A 20,795-nucleotide genomic window follows, 5' to 3' on the forward strand; every position below is an offset into this window, starting at 1 on the left:
ACGTTGCCTAATAATTATGCACATCTGATATAGGGTGTTGATGTCATTAGACCACACCCCTTCTCATTACAGAGATGCACATCACCTAATATGCTTAATTGGTAGTAGGCTTTCGAGCCTATACAGCTTGGAGTAAGACAACATGCATGAAGAGGATGATGTGGACAAAATACTCATTTGCCTAATAATTCTGCACTCCCTGTATGCAGGCAAGTTTGTGAAAGTTGCAAAAGGATAAACTAAAGTTAATGTACAAAAAATCCCAGCTGATTCGAAGTAGGAATTTTTACTACTTTTTTACAGCACTGTGTAAACAATATGCAAGTTCTAATAAATCCTTTGGTAATTTCCATTACCTATCCACTATGTGAGTCACAGCACAAAATATCAACAGTAAGGAGTGCTTTGATTCACACAATGGGATATCACATGCATTTTCTGGTTTAATGAAGTTTTCAACGGGAGTGGACGCGTTGTGTGATACAGAGAAACGAAATCAAAAGCTCTGTGCAGAATGGGCCAACTGAGGGAGGCTCTGGAGGAACAACAAATCACAACTCAAATGCAGTGACAAAGCCTAAATGTCATTGACAATAAAGCAGTTGTTTTACAAGCCTTACATAATACAGCAGCAAGACATTTTGCAGTTAACTGTGCAGGGATTTTATGTTCTTTATAACTAATAGAAATCAATGAAAAATACCATGAAAAGAAGTAAAGTATACCATTACATCTACATTGAAGTAATATATTGTTTTTGGTGTGTCCATAAATAATTCAAATTTCATAATTCATTGTTTTTCACATTAGATTTTACCAAAACGCCTTTAAGAATTTGCATTCTTTGACAAGAAACAAACCACAACTGAAAAACACCACCTCCTTACCCTGAGGAGCTGGACTTTTGCCTGAGATGACTAATTTCTTTATTTTATCTAACTGGTTTAGGTAGCACTGTTAATGATCCACTAGCCTTTACAAGCCTCAAGTATTTTTGAAGAAAATAAATATTTTTCCTGATAAAACCTTCAGTTGAAAGTGTCAGGCCAACTGAAAAGTTACCCTAAATATATCTTAGTACTGTGTAAACCTTAGGGTGTTGTAGATTTTAATCAGTTTTTGCATGCACCACGCCCTTGATACACCCGTCTTGTTTTCATTGCATCAGGAAACAGAACTCTAAAGCCTATTATACACAATCATACAAGAGAGCCTAAAGACGCATTATAGATAACAGTCACTTATTTAGTTATATGCACGCAATTTTTTACATTTGAGCGGATCATAAAGTTCACTGATGAAATCAACCATTACACACTACGTGGCCTTAACTAGTGTTATTAGGTTATAATATTCACTGTCCTCTAAAAAGCCTTTTATGATTTTACTAATATTTCTGCCTCAGATTAAAAGTGTTTGTTGGTGACCTTCTTTATTTAGCCAAGTGACCATGAAAAGAATTATTTACCAAAAAAACCAAAAACAAAACAACCCCAACAACTTTATTGTCGTGAACAGTTTTACAGTTACAGTAAACGGTATTTAAACCATAACTCAACAGTAGCCATCCTCAAACAGCTGGAAGGTTCACTCAGACACCTTTTAAGAAAGTCTGAAATGCAACATTGGTAGTCTGAGGATGAACTACATAACTGACAACCCTGAATAACGAAACACTGACATCACTCCAACAATTCAAAGCTTGTCATGATTCAAGTACAAAACAAAACAGACATTCACACACACGCAAACATACGATGTTGATGAAAAGTTTAAAAGGAAAAAAAAACAACAAAAAAAAAAACAAAAAAAAAAAAACACTTAAACCCTGCAACTGTGCCTGAAGGTTTTGTTTTGTTTTTTTAATGCACATTGTAAACTGTAGCCATGCATTAACACCTTCCACAGCTTGCGAACAGTGTGATAAAATAAACCAAGTCATGTTCTCTTTCCAAGTCATAATCTATACAGGACTGCTGATTAACGTCTGCCTCCCCTGTTTTTTGTGTTTGCAACAAAAACTAACCAGTAAACATGGAACCACCACAAAAGTGAGGCTACACACAAAGCACTCCCTATGTGGAAGTGACAGTCCTACAGGACAAATCAGTTCAAACACGTACAGTAAACACCTGCAAAAGAAGCTATACTAACTGTGACCTCATCAAAATCGTTTGGAATGCTGCATAAACATTATGTTTTATATTTTATGTATAAATAAGTATTATATTAGCATGAAAACGTTTCTATTAAGGTAACTTTTGACTTACTTATTTTCTTCATCACACAAGTGCTGGAAGTATTTTATGCCCAGTCCATCACGGAGTGCCTCAATTTGTCTTAACAGTAGAGCTGCAACCAGCAGTTATTTTCATCTGCAGTGCTGTTCTCATAATTAGTCATTTATCCAAATGACAATTTTCTTTTATCATGACCAACAGTCAAACATTTAGGAAAAAAAAAAATCAAAATCAATAGATGGTAAATATTAAAAGAGAAAGCAAAAAAAAAAAAAAAAAAGTCCTCACTTGCAAACATTCAGAATTTGCACTTCACGTGAGAGTAACAATTTTACTCTTTTTTTTTTCTTCTTTTTTTTTAAACAAATGACTAATTCAATTGTTTCAGTACTACTTAGCAAAGTACTTCCCATTTTTCAAGTGCTCTAAGCACTTTGCCCCTTAGAGCTTTTATATTCATTCCTATGAAAATGGCTGGGATGCTCAAGTGTCTCAGTAATGGAAGGCAACGTGGCTTTAGGTCCCAAGGTCCAGTTTTTGTTGTTTTTTTAATGAACTCTTTACTACTTAAACACTGGCTCCTGTAAAATGCAACAAAGCTGAATCTGTCACTCTACAAAGAATGGTGGAAAGTCGCATTATTACTTGGACCTGTAACTTTGGTACACTCATTGAAACACGTATTAGCAGATAATTCACCCACTGCGAGTACTGAAAGAAGACGTCATCAGGTAAGTTTAACTGGATCACATTTTGAAACTTGTAGTATTCAACTGGCTGTGATGCAAGTCCAACAATTTTTCAGCAATTCTTTTTTTTCCCCTTGAAAATAACCTTTTCTTAACCAAGATATGACAATAGCTAAAAATCTTCTCTATCTCGGCGTTTGGCCGCTGTGAAAGTAACTCCTTGTCAGTCGAAATAGTTCTGAGGCAGGCTTCATTTCTCAATCAGACCTCCGTCTTTTAATTTGAAGTAGAAAAATTTTTCTAAGGTGTTGGCACACTTGCAGTACTCGCTGTCTGGGGGGTTGTACTCGCGACAGTTGGTGATGATTCGCTGTAGGTCGGCAATAAAAAGTTTCTTGGTCACATAGTATCTGTTCTTGAGTCTTTCTGTCATAGTCTTTAGGTCTGTGAGGGCAAAACAAGGACAAAGAAAATCTGCATAAATTAAAAAGTAATGGCTTAAATACCACAAACAATAACCCCAATTCCAAAAACACTGGGAAGTAAAATGTAAACAAAAATGAAATGCAATGATGTGAAAATCTCAAACCCATATATTATCTATATTATCACAGAAACCATTTTGATGGCAGTAACACATCTCAAAAACAAGGTGGAACATAGGCACAAGCAACTGGAAAAGTAAACTGGATTCAAAGGGAACAGCTGGGAGGAACCCCAAAAAGTTGATTGTGTTTGTCTGGTCATAGCATTTTCTTCAGTCTGAGGAAGTCACTTGGATGAGAGACAAAATATTTCTCCCACTGAAAACGCTACATCTAGATGAACAGAATCAACTTTTGTGATTTACTTACCTGGATGATTGAGCATGCGTCAAGACAGTTGGGAAGAACATTTTACAACAAAATAGGTTAATCCACAACATATCAGTAACATGATTGGGCATTAAAAAAAAAAAAAAAAAAAAAAAACTATCAAAAAAAAAAAAAAACAGCAGCAGCTTCTATCAAGGTAGCTTTTTTGGGGAAGGCCACCCATTTTTCAGCAAGACAATGTTAAGTTGCCTATTGCATCTATTACAATAAGAAGACTTGGTAGTAGAAGAATCCAGGAGTTAAACTGGCCTGCCTGCAGTCCAGACCAATTAAAAAAAAAAAAAAAAAAATTGGCATATCATGAAACCAGTAATACAACAAAGACGACCCTGGACGGTTGAGCCGCTAGAATCCTATATCAGACAAGAACGGGCTCAACACTGCTCCCCCTGAAAGTCCATTAGCTATTGTCTTCAGCTCCCAGGTGTTTACAGACTTTTGATAAAAGAGAGGATGCTACACAGTGGGAAACATATAGTCCCTGTACCACCTTTTTTAAAAGATATGTTGCTGCCATCAGGTTGAAAACCTTTTTTTTCTTAAAGTGACAGATTTGCTAGGTTTTAATTTCTTATGTTTTTACTTTGAACTGTGTATTGTATTGTAAAATGCAGGTTTTAAGAGATTTGCAAACTATTGCTGGGGGGTGGGGGGTCATATTATCTAAGCGAGGCTTACTCACCAATAGGAAAACGGATGATTTCGTAGTAATCCGGAGCTTCAGATTTCTTCACTGGTTCCATAAAGGGCCAAGCATCAGGATGAGTCTGCAGAGGTGACAAAGTTTTAGTTAGTCTCAGGTCTTGTTAGTCTGGGTGTATCCTTGTGTGTGCTCCACTCAGGTGTTAGCTGGGGCTTGTACCTGAAAGCAAGTTCAACATGCCAAGAATCTCTTTTCCTTAAGTGTCCAATGACAAACATGCAAATCTGCTGGCAGCAGAGCAGCTTATGTTACAAATATTGAAAAAATACTGACTGAAGTCCACACAAGTGATGCATCCAAAGCAATGGTGTGTGACTGAGTGGAGAGTCAAGGAGGTCAATTATATGAAAAGGCAGTGACCTGTTCTGAACTGAGGAGGGGGCCTTTGAGTACATATTTCACCATCTAAAGCGGTTTTCATGTTTTCAGCATCCATGACTCCGCTTGGGCAGACTGTGACCTAAATTTCGTCATCGGACATTAAGCCTGAGGACATACGTGAATGTCCATGTGCCTGTTTGTTGTTTTGTGACTGGGCAGACTTGTCTGTGTAGAATTACATTACAGTGCACAAACTACACATATGCCCAGGCAGCTGAAGTATAACAGAAATGAGTATTCAGCCGTCGGGTCTCCAGCTGTCCATCTCTGCAATAGAGTATAATCCAGGCTTTACAATACTGTGACAGCGGCCATTCCCAAACTCTTCGTGAATATGGTAGCCATGGAAATAGATCAATAGTCATGACAATATTAATACTCGAGATCGTGAAACTGAACTCACGGTCCATTGTTAGTCAATGCAAATTGACTGTTATGCAGTCATAACAGTCAATTTGTTATGACTGTGTAGGTTGATTTGTCTGTGTAGGTTCTCACTCATCCAGGTCATGGTAGCCATGAGAGCTTGAAAATAAACAAATACAACTGGACTTTTGTTTTGTTTTAAAGGCATTTCACCTCTCACGGATGACGCTTTTTATGGGAACTTCTTAGCACCATGATGTACCCTGGTAAAAGAGTTAACCCTCATAACAGCAAAAATCTATGGTTAACCCTGAAGTTAAGCCCCAAATACTGCTTCCGAATACAGGCCTCTGGTGATCCTCACCTTTATCTGGGCGAGAAGGTTCTTCAGCATGTTGTATAGCACATCAGGATCCTTCACCTCTTTCCTATGAAAGATATAAATGATAAGTAAACCTTTGACTACACTTAGCCGTCTCAAGGCAGGCGTTGCTGATTTGCAACAGTTAAAAACTAACAACCTGATTACCCCACATACATATTTTATGAGGGTTTTTTTTTACTCAGAAGTACCACTGCAGGACTTGGTTGTGCATTAGCAACAAAAAGTGTAATTTGAACCTGAGAAGGTTAAAGGACCTGTAGACTTAAAGACACAACAAAAAGCTAAAGTTAGGTGAATACATTTCTGAACACCAACAATAGTGGCATCTTAGCATTAATACCAAAATCATAACAACTTCGATAAATTGTATATTTCAGTAGGTATTTCTTATTATACATTTTTTTTGTTTGTTTTCTTCACTACTCAGTCATTTCTAAATCTTAATCTGTTCAATGAAAGTGTCCCTGCAGGGGAGGTCACAGTCCAAAGCAACATCATTTAAAAATATATCCAAAGAGTTTACCCTTTGTCCTTGTTACTGGGTTTCCAGCCTGTCTCTCCTGAATAGAAAGACAAAAAAATAAAAAAATATGTATAAAAGTACTTGTAAGTAAAACATTAATAAGCATTTTATTATATATATTTTCAGACACAAACACAAAAACAAACACTCACTTATGCCTGGAATGCTCTCCACTGGGATCTGTCGTACTCCCTCTTTGAAGCAGGTGAGACCCGGGTAAACCTTTCTGATCTGGCTTTGTTTCCTCTCAATCAGTTTCTTAATAATCTATTGACATTTTCAAATTTATCTCATAAGAAACACACTGACATGTTCACAAAAATGAAGAAAAACAAGGTTTGCTTTAATGAGAACTTCTGACGTACCTCCTTCTGTCTTTTAATGATATGAGAAAGCTCGGTATAAGGGATTCTAGGGTTCAGTTCGCACTCCATGAGGGTCGCTCCCTCGTAGTCTTTGATGTATCCAAGGTATCGACTCTTCGGCACTTTGATGTCTTTGGAAAAGCCCTGCGGAGGGAAAAAGAAAAAAAATTAATAGAAAGACAAAAATGAGAGAGGGAAAGTTAATGCACAAGTCACGCCTGCAGTACCTGCTTCTTGAAGTAGCCAATGGCATACTCATCAGCATAGGTGAGGAAATAGAGGATATTGTGTTTGATGTGGTACTCCTTAAGGTGGTTCATCAGGTGGGTACCATAGCCCTTAAAGAGACCCGAGAAAAAGCACCGTATTTATAAAAGAAATTCCAACAATATTCAGCAATACTGCTCATAATCGTATTCATGTTTATTTTGCTATAGGTACGTGTAGGTAAGCTGGTTTTTCCGAACTGAAAACTGAGTATAAATTTAACCCCTTATTATATACCTTAACTTGCTCATTGGATGTGACGGCACAAAAGACGATCTCTGTGAAGCCCTGAGTGGGAAACATCCTAAAACAGATGCCTCCAATGACGCGGCCATCTTTGATAAGGGCTAGGGTCTTGTGTTTCCTATTAAAAAAACAAAAAACAAAAAAAAAAACAAATAATAAAAAAGACGGAGATGTCAAACATGTGTGGGCCTCAAGTGGCACAACATGTGGAAAGAACGTTAGACTTACGGGTCAAACACCAGTCGTGTTATGTACTCTTTGGGCATACGAGGCAACTGATGTGAAAAGACATTCTGTAGGCCAACCAGCCACATCAGGATCTTCTTGTTTGATTTCTGGGAAAGTGAGTTTCCAATGACATGAAACTCTATGATACCACGTCTCTCCTCCAGCCTTGCAGTCTCATCACGGGCAGCATTTGGTGTCAGCAGATTAGTCTAGCAATATTAAACATAACAAAAAAAACAAAAAACAACATCAGTATTAAATGTCTTTAAAATTGTACCAAAACAACACCAACTTCTTTACATAACCCTGGTGTTAAGTCAAAGCTTTTTAAATACCACCACTTAGGCTGTTATGACACATCATAGTAAATGTGACTGAACTCATTCATAATTGTTCCATGCTAAAAATGTTACCTTGCCTGGTGAGTTAAAATTTTGATCACAGAAAATTGACCAGGGTGTCTCCTTAGACATAACTAGGGATGGGTATCGTTTAGGTTTTATCCGATACCAGTACCAAACCGGTACTTTTGAAACGGTGCCGGAATAATAATATTTATAATAAATAAAAAACGGCTTTTAAAAAAAATAAAATAAAAAAAAAATAAAACGCTATACGTCGCCAGGTGTTTCATCAGATTCGAGGTGTTACCTCCTTTGCACAGTATTACAGTATTAGCTTAAAGCAATTGTTGCAGGCTGCTGAGTTTGCATATTTTGCTGTGAAGTACAGCCAGACTTTTGACCACTTCGCCTTGGGCATTTTTAATCTGTAGCTTTGCTCTAAAAGAACATACGTACCTGGGCCCGCCTACTACGCTTGCAAAGGTAAAATGATTGGCTAGAATTCAAAGTGTGTGACATCTCAGGGAAAAAAAGCACCGAAATGTGCGCTGCTTTTCGGTCTGGTTACTACCGTTTATGTCAGAACCGGTGATACCGGTACCCATCCCTAGACATGACACAGGTGTTATGAACTTAACCAAACATTAAAAGAATGGAGTTTAACCAACTGACCTCTGGTCCGAGCATAGCAGCAGGGTCAGTGATTGTCATCATGACTTCATTGACCAGCTCCATTGGTATATCTCCCATCACACGAATCCGCTTGGCATCCTCCAGGGTCAAGGTCTCGGGAAGTTTGCGCTTTTCTCCTGAAATGAGCGCAACATTTCTCAGATCAAAGCAATAAAAAGCATAAACATTCGCCGACAGTGATCTATGACACAGGAAGGTCTGATTGGAAAAAAAATAATAATAATCTCTACATCTTAAAATAATATATATTGATTAGCCACGATAGTAAAACCCAGTGACATGCTGGTTCACCTTCAAAATATCATCCAATTGTGCACCCACAGGAAGTGCTGAAAACATGTCTGATCCACAGAGGCCACTGACAGCATCTAAGCACTAGACATTCTAGACTCCTGTGCAGGTGGTTTTAATGTTGGTTTACACACCTGTCTTTGGTTCTGCTCCACCAGTATCCATGCTGCTGACAGAAGAGCTGCTGTTCAGACACTTGGACAGAGCAGGAGAGCCAGACACTGAAGCCGGACTGATCACTGCAATGACAGACAAAAAGACTTGACATATTTACAAACTATACAACAGGAACTAAGCCTTCAGTCACACAGGTCTAGAGCCTTCCGGGCAACCATAGGTTGCGCAAGAAAAATGCACAGTCATTGAAACGTTGTGTGCCACACCAAAAACCTTCTTGTGATTTCTTGGGTTGCTAGCATACTGCCACATTCACTCTTCATTTGCCTTTAAACATATGCCTTACACATAGACCAAACACATTGCAAAAGCTCAACTGTACAACTTTATGACTGCCTCACCTGTCTGATGTCCGAGCTGTGTGCCATCGGAGGCCGGCATGGTGAAATCAGCCTCCCATATGGGTGAATTCTCACCATAGATTTCCTCCTCCAGCATGGACAAGAACCTGAAGACACACATGTACAAATGTAATAACCATAAAGTGATCCCCACAAGATGAATGTGAACAGTGTCCAGTGCACCATCAAGTACACTGATAATCTTTCTGCAGCTTTTCAGGTTGCCTTTTAACTTGAATACAAGGATACACCGTTTCAATAAAGCTTGTCCTTACTTGGGGAAATGTGTAAGGATAAGTGTACGTTTCTCTGGTAGCAGTTTATCCTTCTCCACCCTAAACTTCTCCAGGAGTTGGCGTCGGGTGACAGTGAAAATGGACTTGAGCAAGTTGCGCCCAAACACCTGAGTGGTTTCATAGCGCGGTAAGCTGTCATTACTTTGCGGAACATGGCAATAGCACAACCACCTGCGATCATAAGAAGAAACGCCTTATTGCACAGACTGACATACAATAGTCACTTTAGAAACAAGTAAATGTACACATCGGCTTTCCCTACTATCAAATGAACGCACCTAGTGTAGTCCACTTTGTAAGCTGTCCCATCATCCTTCTGGGTACGTTGACGATACTGCGTAGGGGTCTCAAGCTTCCAGTAATTTAGGCACAAAAGGAACATCTTTGACAGTTCAAACATTGTCTGTCTTTCCTTTGGTGCAAGGTGGCTGAACTTATACTGGACAAAATTCAAAACCCCCTGTGAAATTAAAAGAAAGACAAAAATATTTAAAGATTTAAAGTAGGGCTGCTCAATTAATCGAATTTTAATCACGATTACGATCTGGGCTTTCAACGATCATTAAAAATGACTGAGCCGATTATTAGCCCCTCCCTCATTTATCCGCGACACCTTAAAGGCCGGTCCGTGAAAATATTGTCGGGCATAAACTGGTCCGTGGCGCAAAAAAGGTTGGAGACCGCTGATTAAGAGGACCCGAGGGAAGCTCGGAAAGCTAAGCAGAAGTTATTTGGAGAGTGACTGCCGTTGGTTGAAAAGAGAGTTTAAAAAAAACAAACTTCAGTGGTGTTGCACACTATTTTATATTATTTTTTTAAAGTCATTGTTAACCCTTTAAAGCCGGTCAGAGCAGCACGCTCCGTTTTGCGTAACTATTTTTAAATCCCTGTAGAACCTGAACCGTGTAAGCTAGCGCAATAATTTGTTTTGCATATGAAACCGGAGGAGTTGTACTTACATCTCATACCATCAGCTTGTCCTCGGTCACGGTTTCGTTCCACATATAGCTTTGCAAAAATTGCATAAAAAGCGCTTGCAGGAACAAAAACATAATATTCCAGAAACACGCTTTGCCGTTCCTATCAGCTGTTTGTAACACTTCCCACAGTAAAATGATGCACATGCTGTTTTCTTTGCAAATTTGCATCATAGGATTGTTTTTTGTTTTTCCTGCAGTATATAAAAATTGCTGTATCTCCAAAATAAAACTATGAAGACACTTAAAATAAATTTCCTGTGGTGGGAAACTATTTTTTGCAACTTTATTGTATTTAAAGTTTTGAGGGATAAGCCTCTTAAATTTCTCCAAGTAGAAATATATGTAAACAAAACAAAAGCGATTTTCAATTTTTTTTGTAGTTTATTGCACTTTTTTGCAATTTATGTAATTACTATGCACTTAATGCATACATATTATTAAAATATGGGCTATAACAGTTGTATTGATGTATAGCAACTTGAAATGCTCCCACAAATGGCACTACAGCATGTAAAAAAAAAATAATATAAGCTCTGGTGGACTTGGTTCTATAGTAGGTCTTAAAGGGTTAAATAAATATCGTCAAATAATCGTGATCTCAATTTCAGTGAAAATAATCGTGATTATCATTTTTGCCATAATCGAGCAGCCCTAATTTAAAGTCTGTGCTCACCAGTAAGTACACTGCTTAAGACCAAAACATTCACCGAAGCTATTTTCTTAAAATTTACCTGCTCAATGTTGGGCTTCTCAAAAGGTGGACTTCCGAGGGATCCTTCTACGACTGGCTGGCTCATCTGAAGGATGCATTTCCTCAGCAGCTGAAGGAAAGAGTGAAGAAGTAACGAGACAAGTTTATATCGGGCTAAAAAAATGTCATGTACATCAACTTCTAAGTTCAACTGAACCAGTATCACAATCACACTAATGTTTGAATGCCTTTTCCATACCTTAAAAAGGTAGAAATAGACCTGCTTGGTGTCAGTGTCTTCCTCTTTGTGTACAGACATAAAAAGGTTCTCCACATCAACCACCATCCCCAACAGCCTGTTAATCTCATCTTCAGACACGTTCTCCAGATGTGACACATGATTAGCTGTAATTAAGGTGTAAAAAAAATGTAAATGCATGACTGGAATACACGTTTGTTCGTTATTACAGCATGTCCAAGGTGAGCAGTACGTGGATGCTAGTTTGTACCCAGAGCATGTCCACAGCTGCGGCAGGGCTCGCTTAGGCTGGCTGCTTGCTGTTGCAGATCAATACGTGTGGCCGACGGTGGGTTTGGGTTTTTCCATCCATTGCACTTGCATGTGTCATTAGCCTGAAAATACGCAAATAATCCATACACATCGATTTACACAATAACACAACTGTAGCTTTTGTACGTAAATGAATGACTGTTCAGTTAGCCTAACAATAAATACATTTTTGAGGCTTTAATGTGAATAATACAGCAAATACAAGACTGCCTTGACAGTTAAAAACTGATACTGCAACACGTATGTTAGGTTACGTGCTACATGTTTGTTCCTGAATATACACAGTAATGCTAATACTGTCTGAAGAGTGCTTTGTTATGGTGAACTTTGGCTAGCTATGCTAGCTACCTTGCATGCGGAGAATACGCCAAGTTTTTCAAGCTTCTTCGCCCGTGGGAAAGCTCGGACTTGTGCTTTTTTCTGGCTTGCACGTTGTTGCTGGCTGAGCCCTGGTCTGACCGGGTCACTGTTCCCTGATCCTGAGCCTGCAGTAGTAGTAGTACTGGAGCCCGCTGACCCAGCAGACTGGGCTTGAAGAAGCCGGGGTTGTAAGGCCTGCGCCGCCGGGTCCGACATATCCACGCTGCTATAGTTTCTTCCTCAGCTCCCGTTTAGCTCATATGCTGCATTCAAGTTCTGTCGGCAAAGTAGGATTTGTTAGAATTGCAGCAAAGTTATTTTGTACTGTCTACGATTAAAACCGATATAGCCTTCTTCAGATTTATTGACAACTGATTTATATTGCCCCTCCCCTTAACGGACCCCGACCAGTTAAATCCGCCCACAGCATAGATCAAACGAATCAACTCACTGTGATGGTTTAGGTTTTTCCTTTAATATGCTACACTTCTGCATGTGTAACACGTGCAAAAATAGCTAACTAAGTGCCTGTAAGGTTAGGAATCTTGTCATTTGTATGTCCTTATATTTTAAATGCGTTAACATAAATGTTACCACAGATCTCCGCTTGCATGTCTTCCTTGCTCACCTTCCTGCCGTGTGTTGTTAAACCCTCTTTAGCTAGCAGCTCACCCTCTATTGGTTATAGTGGGATCTGCAGCTCTCACATTTTTGTTTTACGTAAAAGGAGCCCCAGATGTCACTGTATGCACCCCAGAAGTAAATGACAATCCACAGTAAGTATTAGAAAAAATATCCAATATAAATGTTTAAACGATAGTGTCATTATCAACTAAACCCCATCAGGTAAATTTAAAGTTTTAGGATTCCTTCAGGACTATTATAGAAAGCTAAAATCTGCTCCTTTTGGGCCTTTTCTATAGGACAATGTTAAAGGATAAGATTAAAGACATTCTGACTAAGGAATAATTAAACTGAATAGCTCCACACATCCAAATTCAGGATTAAATATCCCTTTTTATACATGTCCTCTTTTAGGCATGTCAGCAAAACAGCTGCCACAGACAGCAACTGACCTCAAGTGTGTATGCATGTTAGTTTACACAATGTGAAAATGTGATTTAACAATAAATAATAACAATAAAAACAGGTTCTAGCCAGAGATCCAAATCCCCCTTGGGGTTGTGTCAGGAAGGATATTTGGCAAAAATATCAAATTACACGACCCCTTAAGTAGCTTTTATACATCATGTCTTGATGATGGAATCCTTCACTGTGCACATTAACGTCGTGGATAAAAACATCAAGTTCACCAGGGACAACAAAAAGGATAACTGTTTGCCTTTCCTGGACTGCGCTGTGCACACTGAAGAGAGTGGCAACCTCAACATCGAAGTTTACCGGAAGCCCACACACACGGACCAGTACCTCCTCTTTGACTCCCATCACCCTCTGCAACACAAACTTGGAGTAATTAGGACCCTACACCACCGGGCAGAACATGTTCCCTCTAAGCCTGAAGGGAAAAAGATGGAACACACACATGTAAAGGAAGCACTTAAAACATGCAGTTATCCAAATTGGGCGTTTATAAAGTCAGCAAAGATGCACAGAAAAGAAGATCAGACACCAGCGAGGGAGGATAAGGACAGACGCAACAACATTGTCATCCCCTATGTAGCGGGTGTATCAGAGAAACTCAGGAGAGTTTTCTCCAAGCACGACATCCTGTGCATTTCAGACCCAGCAACACACTCAGACAAAAACTGGTTCACCCGAAAGACAAAACTCCAGAACACAAACTTAACAATGTGGTGTATGCTGTACAGTGTAGCGAGGACTGCCCAGACCTCTACATTGGAGAGACCAAACAGCCACTTCATAAGCGCATAGCACAACATAGAAGAGCCACCTCCACAGGACAAGACTCAGCATTCCATCTGCATCTAAAGGACAAAGGTCACTCTTTCAATGGTTTGAAAGAGGAGTGAAAGAAGCCATTTATGTCCACTGTGAGCAACCATCTTTGAACAGAGGTGGTGGTTTACGACACCAACTGTCTGCCATCTATAATCCAGTTTTGAGATCCCGTCCCAGACACCTTAATGCCCACTCACACCCTGGGCCATCTGACCTCAGGAAGTCAGAGGATAGGGTGGGGCTAGGTTTCACAATGAGCTCACCCGAAACCCTGGCTGATTGGGACCCACACCCGTTTTCACACCTTGGCTCATGTGATTAGGTAGAGGATCATCAGGGGGTCATTTTCTCTCCTTGGGGGGAAACTCCCACGGGGTTTAAATCTGGGACTCTGCCATTTGACCCTTAGAACTGAAGAAGCTTCTCAGATGAGAGGTGAAACATCCAGACGCTTTTCTTTCCAAGCTCCTTAGACCATCACAGTAATGAAATCCCAGAGAGAGCTCATTCTGTTTATCTGGACACAGTATTCTTAGTGCAAAGTACAGCTTGAGTTTCAGCTGACTACAGGTTTCCCCAGCCTTATAAATGGTACATTTGCATAAAGACTGAAAGTAGCACCACTGACTAACAGTCAGTTCAGTTTCTTTTTTTTTTTTTTTTTTGTTATTCTCTTTTTATTAAACAACCTATATAAACACAAATAATCCAAAATAAACATATAATCAAGAACAGACGTAAATAATAAAAAAAAATAAAAATAAAAATAAGAAAAAACAGACGGGTGTACCCTCTAGTGTGTATGTACTCGCACACACATATTCACTCACACACCCATATTCTTAAGCATACATACACATACCTACTTACATATGTGTTCACTTGTAATCTCATACATACTAACATATACATATAAACACATAACGATTCAGAAATGTGGCATATATAGTTACAGAGATTCAAACAAGATCGGGTCTCCTTAACCGGATGTAGTGTTTCCATTTACCCCAAATTTCACTAAATATATCAAACTGGAGTCTTTTAATGAAGGTAATTCTTTCCATTTTAAACATCCCATGTACAGTCTCATGCCAATCACCCAGTGATGGAATTTTCACACTAAGCCATTTCTTGGTAATAATTTTACGGGCAGCCAAACTCAGGATACCATACAACTGCTTAGACATTTTATCTACATTTACTGAGTATAAATATCCAAACAAAAGTTCGTCCCAATTAAAGGGAAGCTGCATACCAAAAATAATCTGCAACTCAGAGTGGATCAATACCCAAAAAATGTTGATCCTTGGGCAAGACCAGAACAGATGAAAATGTTTTACTCCTTGGGCCCCACAATTTCTCCAGCAATTAGAGTGATTAAAATAATGTTTACTTTGTGGAGGGGTAATAAAAAACCTACAGATACTCTTCCAACCGTAACATCTCCATGTATTAGAACTAGAAATTCTCCACTGAAAAGCGCACTGCTCATACCAAATGTTATCTGATATTGCTATATTTGTTTCATTTTCCCATTTTTTTTTGATGTAGGTAGTATTCCACTTCTTAACCTCTTGTATACCCTTGTACAATCTTGAAATCACCTTAAGGCCTGTGTCAGCCTGATAAGCCTTGACAAATATACTCAGAACAGGTAAAGAAAAAAGATCTGTTCTCTTAGGTATAAAATTATATAGATGATGCCTAATTTGTAAGAACCTAAAAAAGTCCGTTTTACTTAACTGGTATTGATCTTTTATTGATTGGAAGTCCCTAAGAATTCCCTTATCGTAAAACATACAATATGCCGTTAAACCTTGTCCAGACCATGTTTTATATCTTACGTCTAATTCATTAGGTAAAAAATCACTATCAAAAGCGCACCATCTTAAAATCCTAACCTCTTCAATCCAATCATTCTTATTAAGAAATTGTAACCAGAGTTTTAAAGGTAGGTTAATCCATTGGTTTCCTTGATGAATTTGTTTTTTAATAAGTGTCACATCCCCTAGAATTGCCTGAATTGGAGAATCTTTTAAGGTCACTGTTTCTAGTTCTTTCCATCTCGCTTGATAATCTACATTACACCAACACACTAATGTCCTCAATTGAGCAGAAATATAATAGTCTTTCAAACATGGGAACCCCAACCCTCCTTTGTCTTTAGCCAACTGAATAGTTTGGTACTTAATCCGTGGTTTTTTCCCCTGCCATATAAACCTAGAGATTATTTTGTCCCATTCCCGAAATTGTTTGTCAGTTATTTCTACAGGGAGTGTTTGGAATAGGTAGAGCATCCTGGGCAAGATATTCATTTTAACTGTATCTATACGTGATTCAAAATTTAAAAATGGTAATAAATTCCATCTTTTAATATCCTCATTTATTTTATAACTTAAAGGATTAAAGTTTGCATTGTATATCTTAGACAGATCTTTAGTAATATTTACTCCAAGATACTTCATCTGCTCCGTTTCCCATTTCAAATTGGCTTTAGCCTTAATTTCATAATTGGGCTCATAGTTAAAAGTTAATATCTGAGTCTTCGATATATTTAGTTTATAACCTGATATTGAACTAAAGATCTCCAGAAGTGACAATAGCTTGGGGAAAGTAGTGTTTGGATTTGTCAAATAAATCAAAATATCGTCAGCAAACAAGGAAATCTTATGCTCTCGACCCCTAATCTTGACTCCAGTAATAGTATTGCTTTGTATTACACTTTGACTCAGGGCCTCTATGAAGAGAGCAAAGAGTGAGGGGCTTAGAGGACAACCCTGACGTGTCCCTCTCTGTAGGTTAAAAACATTTGAAAGCGCCCCGTTAACTTTGATTCTTGCCTTTGGTGATTTATATAATGCTTGTATAATCCTGATAAACGATTGATGGAATCCGAATTTATCCATGACTTTGTATAAAAATTCCCAATTAACCCGATCGAAGGCCTTTTCTGCATCTAAGCTCATAAGGACCATCTGAATTTTATTTTTCCTAACATAATCAATAACGTGTAGTGTTCGGCGAACATTATCTTGCGTTTGTCTCTGCTTAATAAAACCAGTCTGATCCAAACTAATTATCTGAACAAGAATATTTTCAATTCTTTTGGCAAGAATGTATGTAAATATCTTAAAGTCCTGGTTAAGAACACTAATGGGGCGGTAATTTCCACAGTCAAGCCTGTCCTTTCCTTCTTTAGCTATTATAGAGATAGAAGCCTCATTCCAAGATGGGGGAATTACTCCCGTCTTTAAAATATAGTTGAATGATGTTCTCATCAAAGGAATCAGTACTTCTTTCATTTCTTTATACCAGTCTGATGGGAATCCATCTGGGCCTGGGCATTTATTCGGTTTCAATTTTGTAATAGCTTTTTTAATTTCAAATTCAGATATGTCCTTGATTAGGGTTATATTCTGTTTTTCATTCAACTTTGGTAAGTCGAATGAATCTAAAAAAGATATCATATCTTTAATATCCACTCTAGGTTGTGTATATAGTTCTTTGTAGAATTTTAGGAAGGCTGACTGTATATCTTCAAGTTTATACACAATGTTATTTGTTTGAGGGTCCTTTATTTTATATATTGTATTTTCTAATTGTTGTTTTTTTTAATTTATAAGCCAGTAATTTAGCAGATTTGCCTCCTACCTCATAGTATCTTTGTTTTAAAAAAACCATATTTTTTTGTATTTCACTTGAAAAAATTTCATCGATTTCGTTTTTCTTCTTTTGTATTTCTAATTGTAAGTTTGTAACTGCGCTTATTTTATGGGCATCTTCAAGATATTGTAGTTGTGTCTGGAGTTTTCTTAAATGCTCATTTCTCTTCTTTTTTAAATTAGCGCTGTAACCTATGAGTTTTCCTCTTATCACTGCTTTTAGGGCGTCCCATAGAATACTTGGGGAAACTTCTTCATTATTATTTTCCGCTATATAATCTATTATATCTTGACTAATTTGTTCTTTCATCGTGCTTAGAATACTTGTATTTAATCTCCAGGATGTAACTCTTCTTTCGTATCCAAGCACTACTTCCAGGTACAATGGGGCATGGTCTGATAAATCCATCACTCCTATCCTGCAATTGATCACCCTGCTAAAATCTTTTTGGTACATAAAAAAATAATCCAATCTAGAATAAAATGAATGAGGGTGAGAAAAAAAGGTATAATCCTTCTTGTTGGGGTTTAGTTCTCTCCATACATCTATGAGCCCTACGTCCTTTAAGATTAATTTGATGTTTTTGGTTGTTTTATTCAATCCCGGAGCGTGTGGGTTTGATGAGTCCAAGGACGGGTTGAGGCGAACATTCCAATCTCCTCCCAAAATCAGAGTACCTTGTGCCTCTCCAACAATCAATTCAAAAACCTTTTTGAAAAATTTTATCTCTGATCCTGGGGGAGCATATACATTTATAAGAGTAATCAGTATACCCTCCAGGTACCCTTTGACTAGCACAAACCTCCCCTCCTTATCACTGATTTCTTGGATGCATTCAAAATTTAACCTACTAGAGATTAGAATTACCACACCCCTTTTAGGACTCTGAGGGCAGGAAGAGGAATACTGATTAAATTTCCATTTCTTTAATTTATCATGTTCGAGCTTCGATAAGTGAGATTCCTGTATAAAGGCAACTTCTATTTGTTCTCTTTTTATTTTTGACATAATTTTACTTCTTTTAATATGGCTCCCCAGACCATTTACATTAAATGACACTATTTTAGTTACCTTACAGGGCATTGATGTACGACCTTATATAATTCCAATCTCTGTACATAGCCAAAGATCGAAAGGTACTCCCCCAAAACAGAAAAAAAAGAGAAAAAAGAAAAGAAGAAAAAAAAAAAAACAAAAAAAAAAAAAAAAAAAACCATTATTAACATTATTAACCATTTATTTGCACAATAAGTTGGACCCTACAGACCACTGGGCTTTCGGCCTGTGTGCCGGAGAGGGCACTCTTCCACAAGTGGACAGAAGAGTTTTTCCCTCACCAAATATAGCTAATATAGCGATTATGTTTTTGGAAGTCAACATGATTATATGTTTTAGTCAGTTCAGTTTCATCATCGTCAATATGCAAATTCTCATGATCACTGACCAGTGGCCATGAGTATCATTCACAGACTTGTGAATGACTTGAGTGACTTAGGGAATAAGTAGGGGATTTTTAAAACATCCACGTTTTATTTTTTACATTATTTAAGCAGGTAAACAAAGTTATTTTACAAAACCAAAAACTACCAGGGCCTGATGCTAGCAATCAATTGTGTGTTTTAAATTGTATGTCTGTGAAGGTTCTCAGTCATCCAGGTCATCGTAGTCAAAGGAGCTTGCAAAGAAAAGCGTCTGGACTTCTTTAAGTTACTTGAAGACGTTTCACCTCTCATCCGAGAAGCTTCTTCAGTTCTAAGGTCAAATGGTGGAGAGTCCCAGATATAAACCTAGTGGGAGTATCCCCCCACAGGGGGACAAAAGGACCCCCTGATGATCCTCTAATCGCCTGAGCCAAGGTGTGAAATTGGGTGTGGGTCCCAATCAGCCAGAGTTTCGGGTGAGTTCATTGTGAAACCTGGCCCCCCCTTATCATGCGAATTCCTGAAATCAGATGGCCCAGGATGAGAGTGGGCGTTAAGGCGTCTGGGAAGGGAACTCAAAACTGGATTATAGATGGCAGAAAGTTGGTGTCGTAAACCACCGCCTCTGTTCAAAGATGGTCGCTCACAGTGGACATAGATGGCTTCTTTCACTCCTCTTTCAAACCATCTGTCCTCTCTGTCCAAAATGTGAACATTAGCATCCTCGAAAGAGTGTCCTTTATCCTTAAGATGCAGATGGACTGCTGAGTCTTGTCCTGTGGAGCGTGTTTTAAATTGTAGTTTTCAACATGTCACACCCATGCCTCCTGTGCAGTGTCTTTATGGTGAAAAAGCTATTTGTAACGTAGTCATATCTGACCAAAGACATGCTTCCAGTATGTCTAATTTTTCTCCAGATTGTCCTTAGTGTACTTCAGTCTGGCTTGAAGATGTCTCTTATGCAGAAATGGGGGGTTTCTTGGTCTGCTGTCCATTCCTGTGGAGAGGTCTAGTGATTGTCTTCTTTGAGACTACATTTATCAATTTGGCTAAGTCTTGGCAGTTGTTCTGGGGTCTTTGAAATTTTTAGTTATTTATTTTGTGTCTTAAACTTATTTTTGTTTTGTCAATGCAGAGCAGTGTGCTATGGGTCATTAAAAAGGTCAGTTTTTCAATAGGCAACTTATAACTTAAAAAAATAATTATGTCCTTGTGTGCAAATAGAAATCATTTATGCCTATAAAGAAAACTAGCCCATTTAGAAATATTACATTGAAAATCCCTTGCTTTGTAAAAGAGCACTTGGGAAGGTTTTGCAAAAAAAAAGCTTAAAGGCTTATAATTTTGTCCACATCTTTATATAATTATATATTTAAGTTTATCTGGAGCTTGTTTGGTTGGATGAGATGCCTACGATTTATGTGTCTAAAATTTCTTCAAACCACTTTGCAACCTTGGTTGGCACAAAGGATTCACCTTTTCACAAAACACCTGGGGGATAACAGGAACAAACAAAAACCTAACAGTAAACCTGTATTTAGCGCTAACTGAACAATTACCTCTCTACTTTACGGATCTCTTCAGATGCACTTAGATTAGCTAAGGGATTATTATACTTGGTATTGTCCAGGAAACTAGTGAGCATGTGTTAACAGCCAAGAAAGCAAAGCCAGTTTAAACAGAAATCTAATCTTTAGGAAATCTCAGGATATGTAGACAATAGCCTGGAGAGAAAAGAAACAGGAAAGGAATCAGGAAATATAGAGAGTTAGTAAAAGT

General features: G+C 38.2%; 1 protein-coding gene across 3 annotated transcripts; it reads right to left on the reverse strand.

The window, feature by feature from the left end:
- Positions 1–1,488: 1,488 nt before the first annotated feature.
- Positions 1,489–12,660, reverse strand: kat2a (K(lysine) acetyltransferase 2A). Of its 3 annotated transcripts, none has more exons than XM_080906462.1 (19): positions 12,607–12,660; positions 12,001–12,288; positions 11,591–11,714; positions 11,341–11,486; positions 11,122–11,211; positions 9,689–9,870; positions 9,390–9,581; positions 9,115–9,221; positions 8,731–8,835; positions 8,285–8,421; positions 7,269–7,477; positions 7,032–7,158; positions 6,755–6,865; positions 6,528–6,671; positions 6,315–6,429; positions 6,163–6,199; positions 5,619–5,682; positions 4,487–4,571; positions 1,489–3,373 (listed from the first exon to the last, which is right to left on the reverse strand). In XM_080906462.1, exons 2-19 carry the CDS (start codon positions 12,226–12,228, stop codon positions 3,180–3,182), a joined length of 2,397 nt encoding a protein of 798 aa, XP_080762588.1. In that variant the 5' UTR covers positions 12,229–12,288; positions 12,607–12,660; the 3' UTR covers positions 1,489–3,179. The 3 variants fall into 3 exon arrangements, with proteins under 3 accessions (XP_080762588.1, XP_080762589.1, XP_080762587.1); XM_080906463.1 differs by lacking the exon at positions 12,607–12,660 and adding an exon at positions 12,464–12,602; XM_080906461.1 differs by lacking the exon at positions 12,607–12,660 and having other exon boundaries at positions 12,001–12,406.
- Between the last annotated feature and the right edge of the window lie 8,135 nt (positions 12,661–20,795).

This window comes from Rhamphochromis sp. 'chilingali' (assembly GCF_963969265.1).
Source record: "Rhamphochromis sp. 'chilingali' genome assembly, chromosome: 15".
Classification (NCBI taxonomy): domain Eukaryota; kingdom Metazoa; phylum Chordata; class Actinopteri; order Cichliformes; family Cichlidae; genus Rhamphochromis; species Rhamphochromis sp. 'chilingali'.